The following is a 16,871-nucleotide window of genomic DNA, read 5'->3' as shown; positions in this document are numbered from 1 at the left end:
CTAAAATCAACTGTCGCTTCTTAAAGATGTATTTGCTTCTCGCAAATCACGTGCTGGCTTTTGAATACTCAGATGCATAACAGGCCGTTGAGAAAAGAATGCGCCTCTTTCAAAACTTTTTCAATAAGTATTCATTTCCCCTACCCTCCCTAATACCCATGTTGTTGCGTTGCGCTCGGATTCTCAACTTTTTTGAATGGTTTTCGCTTTCGAAATTCGTAATAAATGTTTCTAAATGTGCGCTTAGCAGCCCCTGGGAAATACTAAATATTGAGATATACAATTTAGAACGCCCTAATTAAGTGAGATTACGTATTATAACCTCTATACAAATCTTGAACTGGCACAGTGCAATTGCTCATCGGAGATTTGCTTACTGAAGGGCAATGTAAATTAAAAAGAAAAACGTTCAATTTGTTACTTTATTCGTAACTAGAACTAAAAATTCGATGAGGGGTATTCATGGATCTGAACAATAGGCAATATTTTTATTTTTATATTTATAATAGTTTAAAAATACACTTATATTTTAATCACCCTTTAGTTGTGCATTTTAAGTGTTTGTGGTTTCAGGAGCGTGGCTGCGAAGTGTATAGTGATTCAAGGTCATTTAAAGCGCACGACACAGAGTTTGTCTAAGTGTAGCTTTAGATTTATAAGTATTACCAACTATTAATCCCAGTCTCTCAACTTGTATACAACTGCAATAATGCTACAATTTCTGCCCCCTCTTTTTACAGACTTTCCCGATCCGGTAAAGAACTGCACCGCCTATAACGCCACGGCCAACTCCATTCAAATCCAGTGCATTGCCGGCTATGATGGTGGCATACCACAGCACTTCCACGTCCAAGTCAAAGACGAGCTCACCAATCAAATACTCTACAACACATCCTACAAGTATGCTGAGTTTACCGTGAAGCGGCTGCCCAGCGATTCAGTCTTTGTCATACGCATTACCGCAGTGAACGCACAAGGACCCAGCAAATCGGCATTTCGTGTGCGCGGGCGTACCCTGTCCGCTCCACTCTTGCGCACGGCTTCTTCTACAGCGGTATTGGTACAACTCACCCCACTACTGGGTGCACTTCTAGGCATAGTCGGCACAGTGGTGTTGATTGCCATCTGTATAGTCATCTTTCTACGCGTGCGTCCGAAGACAACGCGACGTCCTAATGGCGATACAACCACAACGGAGGCGGATAAGGGTAGCGCTGAGCCGCTATCGCGCAATATGGGCAGTCATTCTAGTTTGGAAGATAAAAATCCCGATGTGGTGCCACAGGAAACGAATAGCGAAGATGAATTTCATTTGGAGGAGAAGGCGTTCGATCGTTTGAATATCGAATCGCAACGCATTCTCTATACGCCACCGACGCGGATTAATACGGCATCACCGCCACCGCCATCGTTGTCTCCAACATTTGGCAAGCAGGTGAGTACAAAGCAAAGCACTGAAATGGGAAAGCAAATATGTTTAAGTATGTAAATGCCAGTTCAATATTGCTCCATTAAGCCCACAACAAACTACTCCAATAGCTGTCAGCCATGCTTAATCAGCATTTAATAAAAGTAATTGAACAAGCTCACACATACACACACACGCACACAGACATCCTTTAAGCGCAGTGTATGCTCAAATCTTAAATCTCAATATATACATGCACTGGGGTACCCTGCTTTTGGGGTTTTAGCTAATTAGTTTTGTTGTCAACAAACTTTGGCAAATGCTTTGAGAAAATACTCTTACCCTTACCGCATTCGGCACTGAGCTAAAGTTTTCGATCATCAACCAAGCAAGTTGTCTAAGAAAATGGCTTTTCGGTAACACTTCAACGCCTTACAGTATGTGTACACAGTTCTTGTCTAATCTGATTCAACAATCTTATAAATGGCCTACAAAAAGGGCGCCGACCGCATGTCTGTAACAGCAAAAAGTTTTGTGAAAGTTTGCAGGCACTTAAGCGCTCACAAAGAAAACATAAAATGCCCGAGGCATACTTGTGTGTGTGGGTTTAAATAGGTGCAAAGTAGGGGAAGCTCATATATATATGTGGAGAATGAAATATGGAAAATATTAAAATAAATGCGATTTATTGGCGTTGCGTGCTGAATTGATGAATGTCAATGAAACGATCTCAAAAACCATTCGGTTTTTAAGTACAAATTAGTGGCATTAAATACCTAATTCTCGTATTTTTTCTTTGCGAGCTCTAGTTGGTTAAATATAGCAACAAATTACGACCAGGCACAGCCAAGGCTGTCTGAAGATGCTTTCTAATTGTGGTGGAAATATCGGCAAATACGTTTCTATTCTATCCTAACTCTTTCTTTTCTTTTACTTCTCTGCTTGACCATCTACCCTTTTACTTTCCACAGCTTGGAATACAATGCGCTTTTTAGCCTTTGTGTATTAGGAGTTACCAATCTCGGTACTTCTTGGCTGACCTTTTCCAAATTTCAAGTATATTTCAATACTTTTGTTTCGATAGGGATATTATATATAATGCGACCCTATTTTCACTATTTGAATATTTGAACTTTGGTGAATTTTTTCTCGGAAAAGATGCATACCCGTATAATTTCATAGAAATAATTTTCATAAAATCTGAAAATCTAAGAGAGTCGGAATAACAAAAAATATGGCAAAAAAATATTACTTTTTCTCCACCCTGATTTTAGGTTTTCAAAAGTTTCCGCTAATATGAACAAAATCCATAAGCACCTAATTTATTCTTGTCTAACGCTTTGTTGCACACTCTACTCTCAAATATTGGCTAAAATTCGTACACCCAAAAAGTTAGCAGTGGAAAATAGTCTAATAAAGGGTCATATATAAACTACTTTCAAGCTTGCTACATATCTTCCATTAAAATTGCCATATCCGACTCACTCTCAAAGCCAAGCCCGCTACTATCCGTCATTTCATTTATCCTCTTTAGGGGTTTTCTCATTTATATATTCCGGTGGTTACTGTTGTCATATAACTACTCGTAAATGAATTTTATAAACTATAAATAATGTGGGACATCTACTACTGTCCTTCTCATTGGCAGCGTTTTCAGCAATCGCAACTCAGCAGCTTTTGAATACTCTGCGTCAGCTTTGGCCACTCGTAATACACTTAATTTCCAAAGTGGTCCATTATATTATTAAAATCATTTCAACAGCACTAGAACTACAAATTTCTACTTCATCAACATTTTCATCATAATACTTACTGGCTAGCAGGAGTAGTTGTATCACTCTTATAATTGTGCAGCAGAGCGTATGTGTGCGACTTCATTAAGACTTATTAATTTGTTATTGGTTTTCATTTCCTATTTTACTTTTATAGCCATCAAAATTGATTTCCTATTTTGTAGCATTTTTCGCTCACTATCTCTCTGCTGTCATTACTTTTCTCGTCATCCCCTTTTTCTGTGCACATCCTGTAGAGTGGTTCTGTTCTTACTTTCATGGTATGTGCCAGTTTTTAATAACAAAGTGGAAGTGGCTGTTAAACAAGATACTCATGCAACTTTCTCACTTTATAGAATGAAATCGATGCACTCGCACTCACACACAGAAAACATATTATAAGAAACTGTCGTCGAAAGGCGTACTTCTCAGCAGTTGCCTGCCTATTGTCGCCTCATTTATTGCTCATGCCGTCATTTATTTCACAAAACTCAATGTTCTTATTATTATTTCTTCTTTTTTTTGCTACTGTTGTTACATGATAGCACTTAACGTGAAGTGTGTCTTTGGCAGAATAAAAGCGTGTCAGAGCGGAAGCGAGTTAAGAGAACGCCCATGTACACGCGCAAAAGTCCACGCTGTGTGGCCATAAGTCATTCATGTAGATGTTGTTGTATTTATTGTCATTGTTGCTGTTGTTGTTAGTTATTGTTTTTGTCGTCATTTTTGATGGCAGTATTGTTTAAATGCGACGCAGGAAATGCGTGCTTGAACGCCTATCCTGCGGCTACGTAATTGCTCCTTTAGCTTGGGGTATAGCGAAAAACAAAGATACCTTTGTTAGAAGGGCGGTTGAAAAAAGCACCCAAGTGCCACAAAAACATGACAGTAATGCAAGTGAACAAAAGCGCTCCAGTTACGCACGCGAACGGTGACGCATAGACGCATGCACACTCGTATATTCACATATTCAAGTTCTTACCCGGCCTCTGATTCGATATTAACTACTATTTATAGATTCATTTGTATTTGTGAACGTGTTTATGTGTTTGTCCTTCCGCCTGTACATACATATATATGGAGGTATCTCAATGTGAGTCAAGCGCTGCGCCGCCTTGAAGATACTCTAAATTTTTTGGCAGTTAACTGTGATTCTGTGCTACTGATTATGGTGACCTGTTATTGAATACATATAAAGATTCTATAGCCACAAGTACACACACACACTCAATGCAATATATACGAGTACAAGTATGTATATGTATTTATTATGTGTATATATGAGTGCATGAACTCATTTGTCAGGGTTCAATTTTGATGAGCACATCAGCATACATACATGCACACAACTGTGCTAGTGTGTCAACGCCATTGTTTCTGTCATTCAAGTAATTTTGTGGCGAACCCTTAATGAACAATCCTTGGCAAGATATGACACACTTTAGAGAGTTTTCATTGTTTGCTCAAAATAAGGACGGAACAAAAACAAATGCACCTCCCCATGTACAGATATCTATGGGCACATCTTTGCTATACATGCATACAAGCATACCATATAACAAATTGGTCGATATTCCTCATTTTCCTCCTTGTTTAAGCTTAATTAAAGTGCCTTAATTGCGATTAATTTGCTGTCAGTTACTCTCTGTTCCATACCAATGTTGCCACTCGTGTGAGTAGCTCATTATTACACGACCCCAAGCGAAAATGTTTAGGTGGATTTACTAATACTTCTTTGTCTTCTAGCCATGTAAAGCACCCTGCTGTCGATTTTACAATGCAATTATAATAATTTATATACATCTTGGCTAGTTAGATAAATTGGGAGGAAAGATTTATCTCTTGTAGATCATAAAAGCGAATACGCAATTTCAAATTGTTTCCCAAGTGTGGCTCTCTTGTGGTATTTTGCTTACCTTGCCAATACATACGGGAATTTGATTAATTTGGGTTGAGAATATCAAGAGAAGAATTCTACGTTCCATTCTGAAGTACTCCTCCAACTTTTGACATGCTGATACTTATACTGAAAATAATACTCATACTTATATTCATATTTATACTAATACTCGTACTTATACTGATACTCATTCTCATACTCTTAGTCATACTCATGCTCATATCCATACTCATACTCATACTCATACTCACACTCTTACTCACACTCGTATTTATACTCATACTCGTACTCATGCTCATACCCATACTCATCTTCATACTTGAACTCATAGTCAATACTCATATTTATACTCATGTTCATTGTCATGTTCATTCTCATACTCATAATCGTACTCGTGCCTTCAGCAATACTCATATTTATACTTATACTCGTACCTATACTCATTATTATACTCGTGCTCACACTGATACTTTTTCTAATACTCCTAGTTGTACTCCGGCTTATATTCATACTCGTACTCATTCCCACAGTCATACTTATCTCCACAGCCCATACTCATGCTTATGAGAAAAATTCAAGAAACCAGTTTTTGTTTTTTGTTCTTTCATAGTGCCCTTTTACACTCTCAGGCTTTCTCTCGTTTGACTAGTAGCAAATTTTATGCAATATTTATTTTTATGAAAGAAAGAAACTGCTTATGCTAAAGATGGTATGTGCATTAATTTATTGATATTCCGCGAAAAGCAATTTGTTCTGGCTAGAAGAAGTGCAAGCAAATAGCAAAGTAAAGTTCAGATGTGGGCGTTGAATGGTTGATAGATTTAAGAGTTTCTAATAATAAAAAATAGCTTCCATATATTTCTAAATAGCACCAGAAACTAAAGGTAGTTTTCACACTGCTTATATGTGACTTATTTTGCCTTAAATGTAGAGATCAACAATGAAAGTCATAAAAAACTTCCTCGCAAATTTATCTATTCCTGAAAATCGAAAGGCAATTTACAAACAAAACTGTTTGCGCACTGAAACATTCTACATGTTCACATACTTCAACGACATCTTCAAGAAAACATTTTCAGGGAAGCTGCAACGCACCCATATGGCGAATGTTGAGAGGAAGGAGTTGTAAGTAAATATCCGTACGAAAACACCTGCACGTATGCCACTGGTAGACTATTTTCCTCCTGTTCTTTCTTGCTTTGGCATTCATTTGACATTTGACTTCTGTTCGCTGGTATTTGCTATTGTTTGCAATGCCATTCAAATGTGGTGCTTACTCAAACTTGATATCGTCAGAGAAGCGCGCGGGCCGAAGCTCTACATATTTATGTGCATATTCGTGCATGCATACCGTACCATGTATGCACAAGTGTGTGACCTTTATGAGTCGATAGAACGTGACAACGATTTTTATATTGCGACATTGCAAGAAGCAAAACAAAAAATGGGAAATAAAAAAATCATACGATACACTTGAGCACAGCTGAAATACGCGCAAATACACTCAATCGATTTTATGTAGATATAGCAAAATTTATTGCGGAATATAGTTTGGGAATACGTGAAAGCATTTATATATTTACAATGTGCTAGAAAGTGTGTCTGCTAGAAAGGCATTGCTGGATAAAAACTGAAAAGAAACACTTTGCATACTAGCAAATATTACTTATACGCCATGGCGGGAAATGACAAGACTCCAACCCACCTCATCGTGAATTATTGCGCATATGAAAAGTGTCACGCTGGAGTTAGCTAAGAAATTTGCTTCAAATAAAAATGGATAAAAAACGAAAACTTCATACCAAGTTGACATTCTTCGTTTCCAAAATGGAGAAAATATGTTCGTACGTTCGTATATTTCTTATGGCTAATACACTTGTCACAAAGTCCTCCCAACGTTCTGCAGCCAACTTTTATGTGCAAATGTTGCCATTCGTTTACACTCAAAGAAAGTGTGAAACTGTGGACTGCCAGGTGCGCACACAGCAGTTTGGCAAATAAATTGGCGTATATGTGTAGAAAGCAAAAATAACAACAAATAGCAAGAAGAACGGAAATGTGACTGTATTGGCATGAAGTTGCGTTTAAGTCGTCGATGTGTAAGCGCATAGCAATTTATTTAACATTGCCGAATACCAGCCAAAACGAGAAACTCACTAGTGAAATGCGCAAATGAAGGACGAAAGAACAGCACAAGAACATCAAGAGCTTTGACATAAAAAACAGAAATAAACTAAGCAATTCACAGAAACCACCTGCAACATGTGCCCAACTAAGCATTAAAGAGACAGACGAAAGGTGGAACAAAAAGTGTAAAAATGGAACGAATTGAACAAAAAATATAAAATAAAGTTGCAAGACAAACGTAGCAGCTTAAAAGATGTAAAGGCGACGTAAAAAGCATGAGCCATGAAACAACTACAAAAACTAATACATAGAAATATATGTTAAATTGACAGGTGTCACAGCAAGCGTTGAATAGCGCCAAGAGGAAAACTAAGTGACACATGCGACGAGCACGCAAGTACCCACAAACAAAAATAGCAGAAGCAGCAGCTATTCGACGTTCACCACTCAAAATGTAAACGATGAAATTGGGCAATGTTGCATGCGATATAAAAAGTTCAGTGGAAATAAAAAAAGCAACTGCCAAAGCGCGGAATGTGGCCTAACACTAACACTGAGAAAGTTGAGTATATGAACACTTTTTGATTTGGATTTTTAGTTGTTGTTGGTTACGCTGTCGCACCGACTGCCCGCTGTCTGTTTGCATGTTCAGTTAATAAATTTATTTACGAATGGAATATTGCAAACAAACTAATAAAAGTGTCAATGCAAAGAATTCAATTTAGTTATGAAGAGCAGCTACAAATACCCATGTACTCGTACAGGGTCGTTCAAGTAAAATTTTTTTCTTGCATTAGTATTCAATTTGGCGGATGTTAGGGTGAATCAGTGAGCCAGCAACAGTGAAACTAAGAAGTTATTTACTTCTTTTTTAGATGGTGAGAAAAATAAGGAAGATAGATTGAAAGAAGAAAAGCCGGAAGAATTTGAAAAGTGAGGATCTACTACTAAAACTTAAACCTTTAAGATAAATATACAAATAGGGATAAAAATAGAGATACAGATGGAGATAGAGATAGGGATAGAGATAGAGATAGAGATAGAGATAGAGATAGAGATAGAGATAGAGATAGAGATAGAGATAGAGATAGAGATAGAGATAGAGATAGAGATAGAGATAGAGATAGAGATAGAGATAGAGATAGAGATAGAGATAGAGATAGAGATAGAGATAGAGATAGAGATAGAGATAGAGATAGAGATAAAGAAAATTGTAACCACTATCCCCAAGTTTAAAAAATTACACTGAAAATGGCGTCTTCAGAAAAATTGACTTCGGCGGCAGGATTAAGGTTCCTTCAATGATCTGAAAAATAAAATCTAAAAACAAATTTTTAACGCCTTTGATATTTTCTGTAAGGGAAGTCCTAAAACAAAGTTCATGCAACTAAAACCTACCCAATTCAAGGTTAGAGAAACAACATTAGATGCGAAATCATCGAGATATGCCTAAAGAATACAGTAAATTTCACTCAACCCACTACATATGTACGTCAACAGACAGCCAAGTTTAAAAATATTTAAAAACGAAACTCGAAATTGAAGTACCCTGTTCATGGGCATTGCATTTATATATACGTAAGATAATAAAGTTAGTGTGAATGTATAAATGATTGAATGAATAAAGTATTTTTATAGCGAACTTTGGAAAATTGGCTAAATTTGTTTGAAGACATACTTTTCCTAAAGAAACATTTGCAGCAATTGCAGAAAATGTGTGACTTTTGTATGTTTACGACCATACATGCACAAAAATCGAAACTGAAGAGTAAAATAAAGAATTTTTCGCAGACAAAAGTTAGATCATAAAAACAGTTAAAGCAGTCATGAATGCAGTTGCCATAAAGTTGAAGTATTGGGAAAGTGAAACGGAACCAATTCTATTGAGTTTGGAGTTACTGCGATGGGTGGGTAGGTATACACTGGGAGGTAGGGAGGAGTAAAAAAATATTTATTTAGAAACTGCGTGCAATATTTTTATTGCTTCCACTACACTTTATATGATTAATAAGGGGCCGCATACAGAATAGGTTAGTGCAAAACTACTACTGGTTGTTTCAGGTGCGTTATTCTTTGTGAGCATAAAATATCATGCGATGAAAAAGGTTTGTTTTGCTTGCGACCAAAGGCCGATCTCCGATTGCATTTTTGGCAAAAGAAAATTTCATAAAAAACCAACTTTTTCTCAAAAGGGGCATAGATATGTAGGTGCTTCCAATTGTAGGTTAACATCAAGGCGTATGCAACAAATTTGTTTTCACTTGTACCGATAGTAGTTTAACTTCACTCCATGTTTTGTTCGTCTTTTCCATCTCCGCCTCAATAATCCTTCTCCAAGCTTAGACAATCTTCCTCTGCGGTGGCTGCCTGCAGCGTGATGTCGCTATTAGGTGTGGCCAAGCCAGTTCTATTTCCATAAGCATGCACGCGTACCATTCCTACTTACATATAAGGTATATTGAATGTTTTATTCCATTTCAAAAATTACTTTAGCCGTGGCACATTTTGGACCCTATTGGATGATCATAGCAACCTAAACCATTCACAATTCGCCAAAATTACGATTTTCTGCTCCCACTATTTTTGTAGTTGCTTTTTTATTATTTTTATTCAATTAAAGGGACTTTAGTAAATTATGTAATATATTGTCGAGTTACGCAGATCCGTTTGTTTCGAATTTTCAATTTTTTTTTTTATTTTATTACTTTTAATATTCCGAAAGTATGTTTATCTAGATTAAAATGGTTAATGTAATGTTAATTTATAGTGCTATTCAAAATAGTTTAGGTGCTACAGCGTTTTTTTTGTCAGGAAAAAAACGAAAATCTACATGTAAACAAATATAAAAAATAAATGTTAACTCATTTACCTCGAAACTGCTTGTCCCCGCAAGATGATAAGAAAAAAGTAGGTGTCATAGAATCACTGAAGCACATTCAGCCAACATTCAGATAAGTGCCAGAAGGTCCTTATGGTAATTTCTTTTAGAAAATTGCATTGGCATAGTAATATTCCACTTTATACTAGTAGGTGAGGGTATTTCCATATCTAGACTTTACACGACAGAAGAATATGTTCACTTCTTATCATTGCATTAAATACTTTTAATGGATACATTGAATGTCCGTTTTCGTTTTTTATGTAAAACAAATATTTCGTTTTTAACAGTGGGCACGACTTGTAGTGTTTATCGCGCGCTTATGCCAAATTATGGTGTTCAACGATGAAATCCAGTTGTGCCTTATTGTCCATTATTCGTCAGTAAGCACAATTGTCGTATTTGCGCAGGTTCAGCCTATAGACTGGAAAAATCACCAGCCCATATTTCTTCAAAGACGAGACCATCGCGCCATGATAAACGACTTTTTGATGCCGGAAATAGACCATCCTCTCTTTAATTCTGCTAATAAATTAACTCGTTCTAGAAAGTACCTGAATATTTTGCAAATGCATGCTATCTACTACCCCTTTTTTCAATTTTTCTGCTCAATCCATTTCATCTTTATTTCATTTCATACTTATTTTATATTACTTTTTCACTTGCAATATTTCTTTTTTAACAATATGACCATCACCACATTTATTATTTATCCCAATTCATTTCCAATGCCCATTCAATCCCTCCCCCCCTCTCTTCAAACCAGTATGGTATGAAAAGCGTCCCAAGACGAATTAACTTTACTGGCCAACTCATGCTCGCATGTCAAGAGGGTGTGAATTCGGTTCGTTAACACTAAGAGGAACTTAACTTTTACATAAATATAAAAACAAAAAAAAAAACACACACTATAAGGGCACATATACTACATTTATAGATATACCTAATAGTAGGTTATGAGGGGCCACTTTGCATAATTTAGTATTAATACTGTTACACATGCCTGCTAGTGGTACGTGTATGTGTGCACCAATCAACAAAGTACTTGCACATATATACGAAAATACAGGTATACGCTTTTGTTGCACGTGTATGCCCCAGAGATGTGAGTTTAATATTATATTATGTTATGAAAGGCAGTGATGAGTGGCCAACAGGGCGTATGAGTAATAAGCAGCAACCCCTTGGCGAATTGTGGGAGGATGGCTGCAACATGTTAAATTTGCTTTTAATATTTTTTAAGTGCAAATGCTAAGTGAAGCATGAAAAGGTTGCTCCAACAAGGAGATATAAGAAACTATTTGCATTTAGCAGCAGAAGAAAAAAAGCAAGAACGGCGAACGTTTGCGGGACATGAAAACAGCTGTTGCTTAATTTGACTATTATACGAAAATTGCTGAAGGTCCTCTCTGGGAAATGCTTAAATATTTAATGATGGTCATTCCACGTGTATACAATTTCGTATGAATAAATGTACTGCATATTTTAGAAGCACTTAAAAATTATTTCCCATACATATTTTTCACATTGATTCATAATATGCACCCTTTCATTTTTTCACTTTCTCTACTTGCAGTATGGCGAACTTTCGCTCACCACCAACCCCGCCTTCAGCCTCTACAATACACCACAACGCGCGCCCGCCGCCCAAAGGCCCGTCTACACTGCACCACCGCCACTACTCTCCACACGCACACCACCCAACATCTATACACGCATACCCGGTCGCTCTTACCTGCCAGCCTACGAAACGCGCACCTCCCCCACCTCACCATACGGTTCGACAACCACCTGCACTATTCCATTATTGAGCGGTCAATCGAACGGTTCTTTGCAAACGAATAGCAGCACTTTGGGCAGCAGTTCTGGTGGTGGCATCGGTGCCGGTGGCGGCAGTCTCACTAGCAACGCCAGCAGTGGTGTACATTGTAATACATTACCACATCCAGGCGCTTTACAACATCACGCCTCAGCGGCAGCGGCAGCCGCAGCAGTGGCGTCAATGACAACAAATGGCATACCTACGGCGCTCACCTCATCGATGACATCAGGGAATATTAGTCTTGCTGCAACACAATCGCTGCTCACCTCACCGCGTACGCACAATGCTGCTGCCGCCGCCGTAGGTGCGCTATCGCTGAGTGGCATGGGTATGGGCATGGGTGTGGGCGTGGGATCTACGCAAATGTCGACGGCCACAACGACGGCAGGCGGCGCTCCGCTGCTCAATTCATCATCTGCGTTGCTGGGTAGTGGCAATTACGAGACTGTGGGCTCCTGAGAATTACCGAAAGATGACATTAAATGTCAGTTTGTATGCATTGGAGGTAGCAGCACGTGTACAAGCAACGCGGAGCGCACCACAATCGTCTAGTGTGACGGTGGTGCCCAAATAGGAAGCGAGTGGAGACGGAAGAGGTGTATATGCCAATGTTGGGGCATCGTGTAAATTAACTGTAATTTAAATATTTAACAACTAAGCAACAAAAAGTTAATTTTGTGAGAACAGAAAAGCGAATGTGAGTTTGTTGACTGAGTTGAAACCTTACATTTTTTAGTGAAAATAAGTTGTAGTTTGAAGCTAGAAAAATGTGCAGCAATTTTTTCTATGAGAAATATGAGCTAAGCACTTGGTTTTGGGTGAACTCGAATTGACACTTTTTACCTCAATTGCCTTTTGATTGCAGTTCTTCATGTATTTTTAACAAATTTAAAAAAAAGTGCATGTATCGTAGTACACATAACAGTAGTGAAACTTTCAAGGCAGACAAAAAAAGAAGGAGAGACCCGAGAGAGAATGAGAGAGAGAGAGAGAGAAAGAATATATACCTAAATAAACTCACAACATTTGCAGAGAATACAAATAGAAAAAATTTACAAAAAACGGAGAAATTTCGACCGGTGTAGGTAAACGCCGAACACAAATCGTGGCAACAACGCGCACTACTCCGAGCGTTTATCACCCGCACAAACGCAGCGATTCCAGGACCGCAGCAGCGGCACAAATTACCGCAAAGCAATACAAGTAAATCCGATGCCGGAATGGATAGCACTTTATAGTACGCACAAGCACTAGCCAGGAAACGGAAATAAGCGCCAAAAAGTAGGCACCAAAAACAAAACGCCAAAAAAATTGGGACCCCAAACAATAGGCACCAAGGAAATATAACGCCAAAAAGAAGGCACCAAAAATATATTTCCTACAAGTTTGCACCAACAAACAAGCGCCAAAAAGTAGGCAGTGTTATTTCTCACTAGAAATTCGCAACCACAAGGAAAAATAGCCTAAAGTGTATTTAAGATATATATTAGGTATAGCTCTTTCTCTCATTTTCCTTAACCTTATATTTTTTTTTCTCTCTCGCGGAACAAAAAAGCCCAAAACGTTGAATGGCCTTGCAACTTTACTCTCCATTCTCGCTCGTCCATCGACACCTAAGAAGTTTCACTTCAAAAAGTGCAACACAATTTTATTTCGCACTCTGGCGCTCCAATAAGATTTCTCCCAAGCGCACATATAAACGACTATACATATAATTTTAGTACAAACGTCTGTGGAAATTTCTAAGTTATAAGACAATTTTGCAAGTGAATAAAAAAATTATAAGACTTCCAACAAAATAAATAGTTAAGAATTGGTAGAACTATTACGTGTTGTATGTATGTATTGTACAATAATTCGTATGCGATAAACAAAGGGTGTGCTGAGATTTTCCAATAAAAGATATGCATGAAGTTGTACGCCACTTTCTTTGGATCCTGATTTGCAGTTGGCATAAGGAAAAAGGAAGCAAACGATGTGGCAAACGATTGACATGCGATGGCAAACGATTATCATCTTTCTGCTCTAAGCATTTCAGCATAAGACCCGCATATGTCAAAGAGAGAAGTGAAGAAAAGAGTGCATTAATGTATTTAAATTGATAAATTAGACGCGTAGTAGAAATTTGTAAGAAATTTACTTTAAGACTAACTTAGTTAGCCACACAGGTCTATCTGATTTCAGCTTGAGGGAGTAAATTTGAAACAAAAAAACACAAAAATTCAGATTTTGATCAACACTCTTTTTATTACAATATAATTTAACACTTTGTCATTATTTGTCAATACTAAGAGATTATGTCGCTGTAGAAATTTCTATTTTCTTACATTTTGTTTTTTAAAGTTACCCAAATAATTTAAAAATTAGATATTTATAATATAGTATCAATGTAGAAAAAATGTATAAATAATTATATTTTAAACTTGGCGCAGCCTCGCTCAGTCCGTTGTGTACAACACCGCGCTGTGTACAAAAACCGTTTTTTCCAAATTTTTCAAAATTTTCGAGGCGGTTGGACTCAAAAATGGATCACATCATAACCAATTGACTTGAAATTTAGCAATAACATTTACAATTACCATTACAATTACTTATAATAACTTTCTTCATTGGAATAGAGATGCGTTTTTTATTGCAAATTTTTGGAAGACTTTTTTCTTTTTTTTTGTTCTGAAAACTTTTATTTTTGTTTTTCAAAGAATAATTTAATTTTTGTTTTCTTTTTAATTATTTAAAGTTTTATCAAACAATATTTTGATATTTTATCAAGAAAAATTCATTTTTTTATATTTTGTCAAAAACAATATCGTTTTATTTGTATTAAAAAAATCTATTCTCTTAAAAACACTATTTTAGTTTTTTATCACAAAACAATTTTATTCTTTTATCAAAAAAAATTCATTTTTTGTTTTTTATCAAAAGAATTATGTGAATTTTTATTTTTCATCCTTAAACAAAATATTATTTTATTTTTTATCAAAAAAAGTAAAATAAATTTTTCTATAAAAAAAATTGCATTATTATTTTTCATCGTAAAAACTAATTTTTATTTTTTATCAAAAGAATTATCTGCATTAGATTTTATTAGAAGAACTTATTTTAATTTTTTACCAAAAACAATCTTTTTATACAATATTTTTTGTAAAAAAAAATCCTGTTCTTATTTTTATCAAAAAAAATTATTCTCTTAGAAAAACCATTTTTTGTTTTTTATCACAAAACATTTTAATTTTTATCAGAAAAAAAAGAATTATTATTACTTATTATCACAAATATATACCCCAAAAAATATTTTTTTTCCAATACTTTTACCATATTCTTATTTTTTATAAAAAAAATCATTTTAATTTGTCATCCAAAAAAAAACTATTTTTTGTTTCTTTATCAAAAAAATATTATCTTTACTTGTTTATCACAATAAAATAGGTAGTTTACCTATACCTGCCGCAGTTGTGTGCATCACACCCCTAATTAGTTTTTATTTTCATTGAAAAGTATTATAAACTATGGTGGCATGCCATTGTATATAGGTATATGTATATTTGAAACTAAGTAGTGTTGTGTGTGTGTAAATCGAAAAGCCTGCTAAGCATACATAGAAGTATTTCGAAAAGACGTTTAGTTAGCCACATTGAACGAAATTACCATAGAACGGAAAAGACTAAATTGCGCGAATTCTACTAAAGTACTAAATCCATGTGAACATATATACATACATGCGCACATGTAAACGACTACATACGCATGTAAAAATATTAACTGTAATATTGTATGATAAATCAGTTACTGTGTGCATTTATAAGCAAAAAACCTAAATCAACTGTACTGCATTCTAAAACTAAAAAACAGAAAAAATGAAATTTCGAAAATAGGCTATGTATATTTAACTTTGTGTATATAAAAAATCTATACATAATAGTATTGAACTACTACAGTAGCTAAACAGAATTTTTTTAAAAAACATTTTGTTGACCACTTCCGATAGCTGAAAATTATTAAGGAAAAAGTGTAAAATTAACATGAACAGCCATTAAAATATATTTAAAAGCAATTTAATGAAATATAAATGCTAAACATAAAAATACAGATATATTTAACTAAGAACTAAAAACTGAAAACTGGAAACTCGATAAAAAAAGACGAACAATGTAAACAAATCAAATAATCCTTTCTCCCGCCCACAAAAATTGAAACTCAATGAATTTTTCTACCTACAAACAAATACACAAAAAATTTAAATGGACAAAAATCGTATTAATTGTTGAATAGTTATGCAAATTCTATATTTATTGCTATCACAATTTAGCAAAATAAATTGTTTTTTGGTGAAAATAAGTGCTTTTTCTTCAAGAATGTGTCACAGCAAAGCGAACAAAAAAAAGCAAATAGTGAAAAAACTACCCGCAAATTTATACACATTTGTATGTGTGGAGAGTACCTAAGGCAAACATTTTCAATTATCTTCGAATTCGTTGCGAGAGTTGTTGTTTTGCGCTTTACTAGTGGCAGCTGAAATAAAACTTTAAAGCTAAAAATTATTTACTTTAAAAAGACCATAAAAAATACATAAATTTGAATGCATTGCATATTTGAGTTTGTGCGAGTATTTCAAGCAAACAACGCACAACCCTGAAGCGTACAATTATTTGCTTTTTAAATTATTTTTAAGCTTAAAACCATAGAAACGTATTTTAAACCTATTTTCGCGTGTTTTGTAAATATTTAAAGCAACTGTAACAAATTTTTAATTTTTAATTTTTTTTTTTAATTAAATACAAATTTTAAGACTATTTTTATTACATATATTTTTTCTACTACACTTACCGTATTTCGTATGAATTTTCTCTATGTAGTATGAGAAAAAAATTGTTGATTTTTCTTTTCCTACAAATCCAAAAAAAAAAAAAATTTTGTAATTAAATTTTATGTATAAAATTTATGTGTAAATCGTTACGTAAATATTA

At 35.4% G+C, this 16,871-nt stretch overlaps 1 protein-coding gene across 1 annotated transcript in view; it reads left to right on the top strand.

Moving 5' to 3' along the window:
• Positions 1 to 14,248, top strand: part of LOC129245064 (uncharacterized) — a 203,492-nt gene extending 189,244 nt beyond the window's left edge. Inside the window, exons 12-13 of the mRNA XM_054883032.1 lie at positions 741 to 1,435; positions 11,662 to 14,248. Of these exons, the coding sequence (XP_054739007.1) occupies positions 741 to 1,435; positions 11,662 to 12,366 (1,400 nt within the window). The 3' untranslated portion in view covers positions 12,367 to 14,248. The remainder of the gene's footprint in view (positions 1 to 740; positions 1,436 to 11,661) is intronic.
• Positions 14,249 to 16,871: the final 2,623 nt, after the last annotated feature.

The sequence above is a fragment of the Anastrepha obliqua genome, chromosome 4, assembly GCF_027943255.1.
Source record: "Anastrepha obliqua isolate idAnaObli1 chromosome 4, idAnaObli1_1.0, whole genome shotgun sequence".
Lineage (NCBI taxonomy): Eukaryota > Metazoa > Arthropoda > Insecta > Diptera > Tephritidae > Anastrepha > Anastrepha obliqua.
This window is presented reverse-complemented; position numbering and strand designations above follow the sequence as displayed.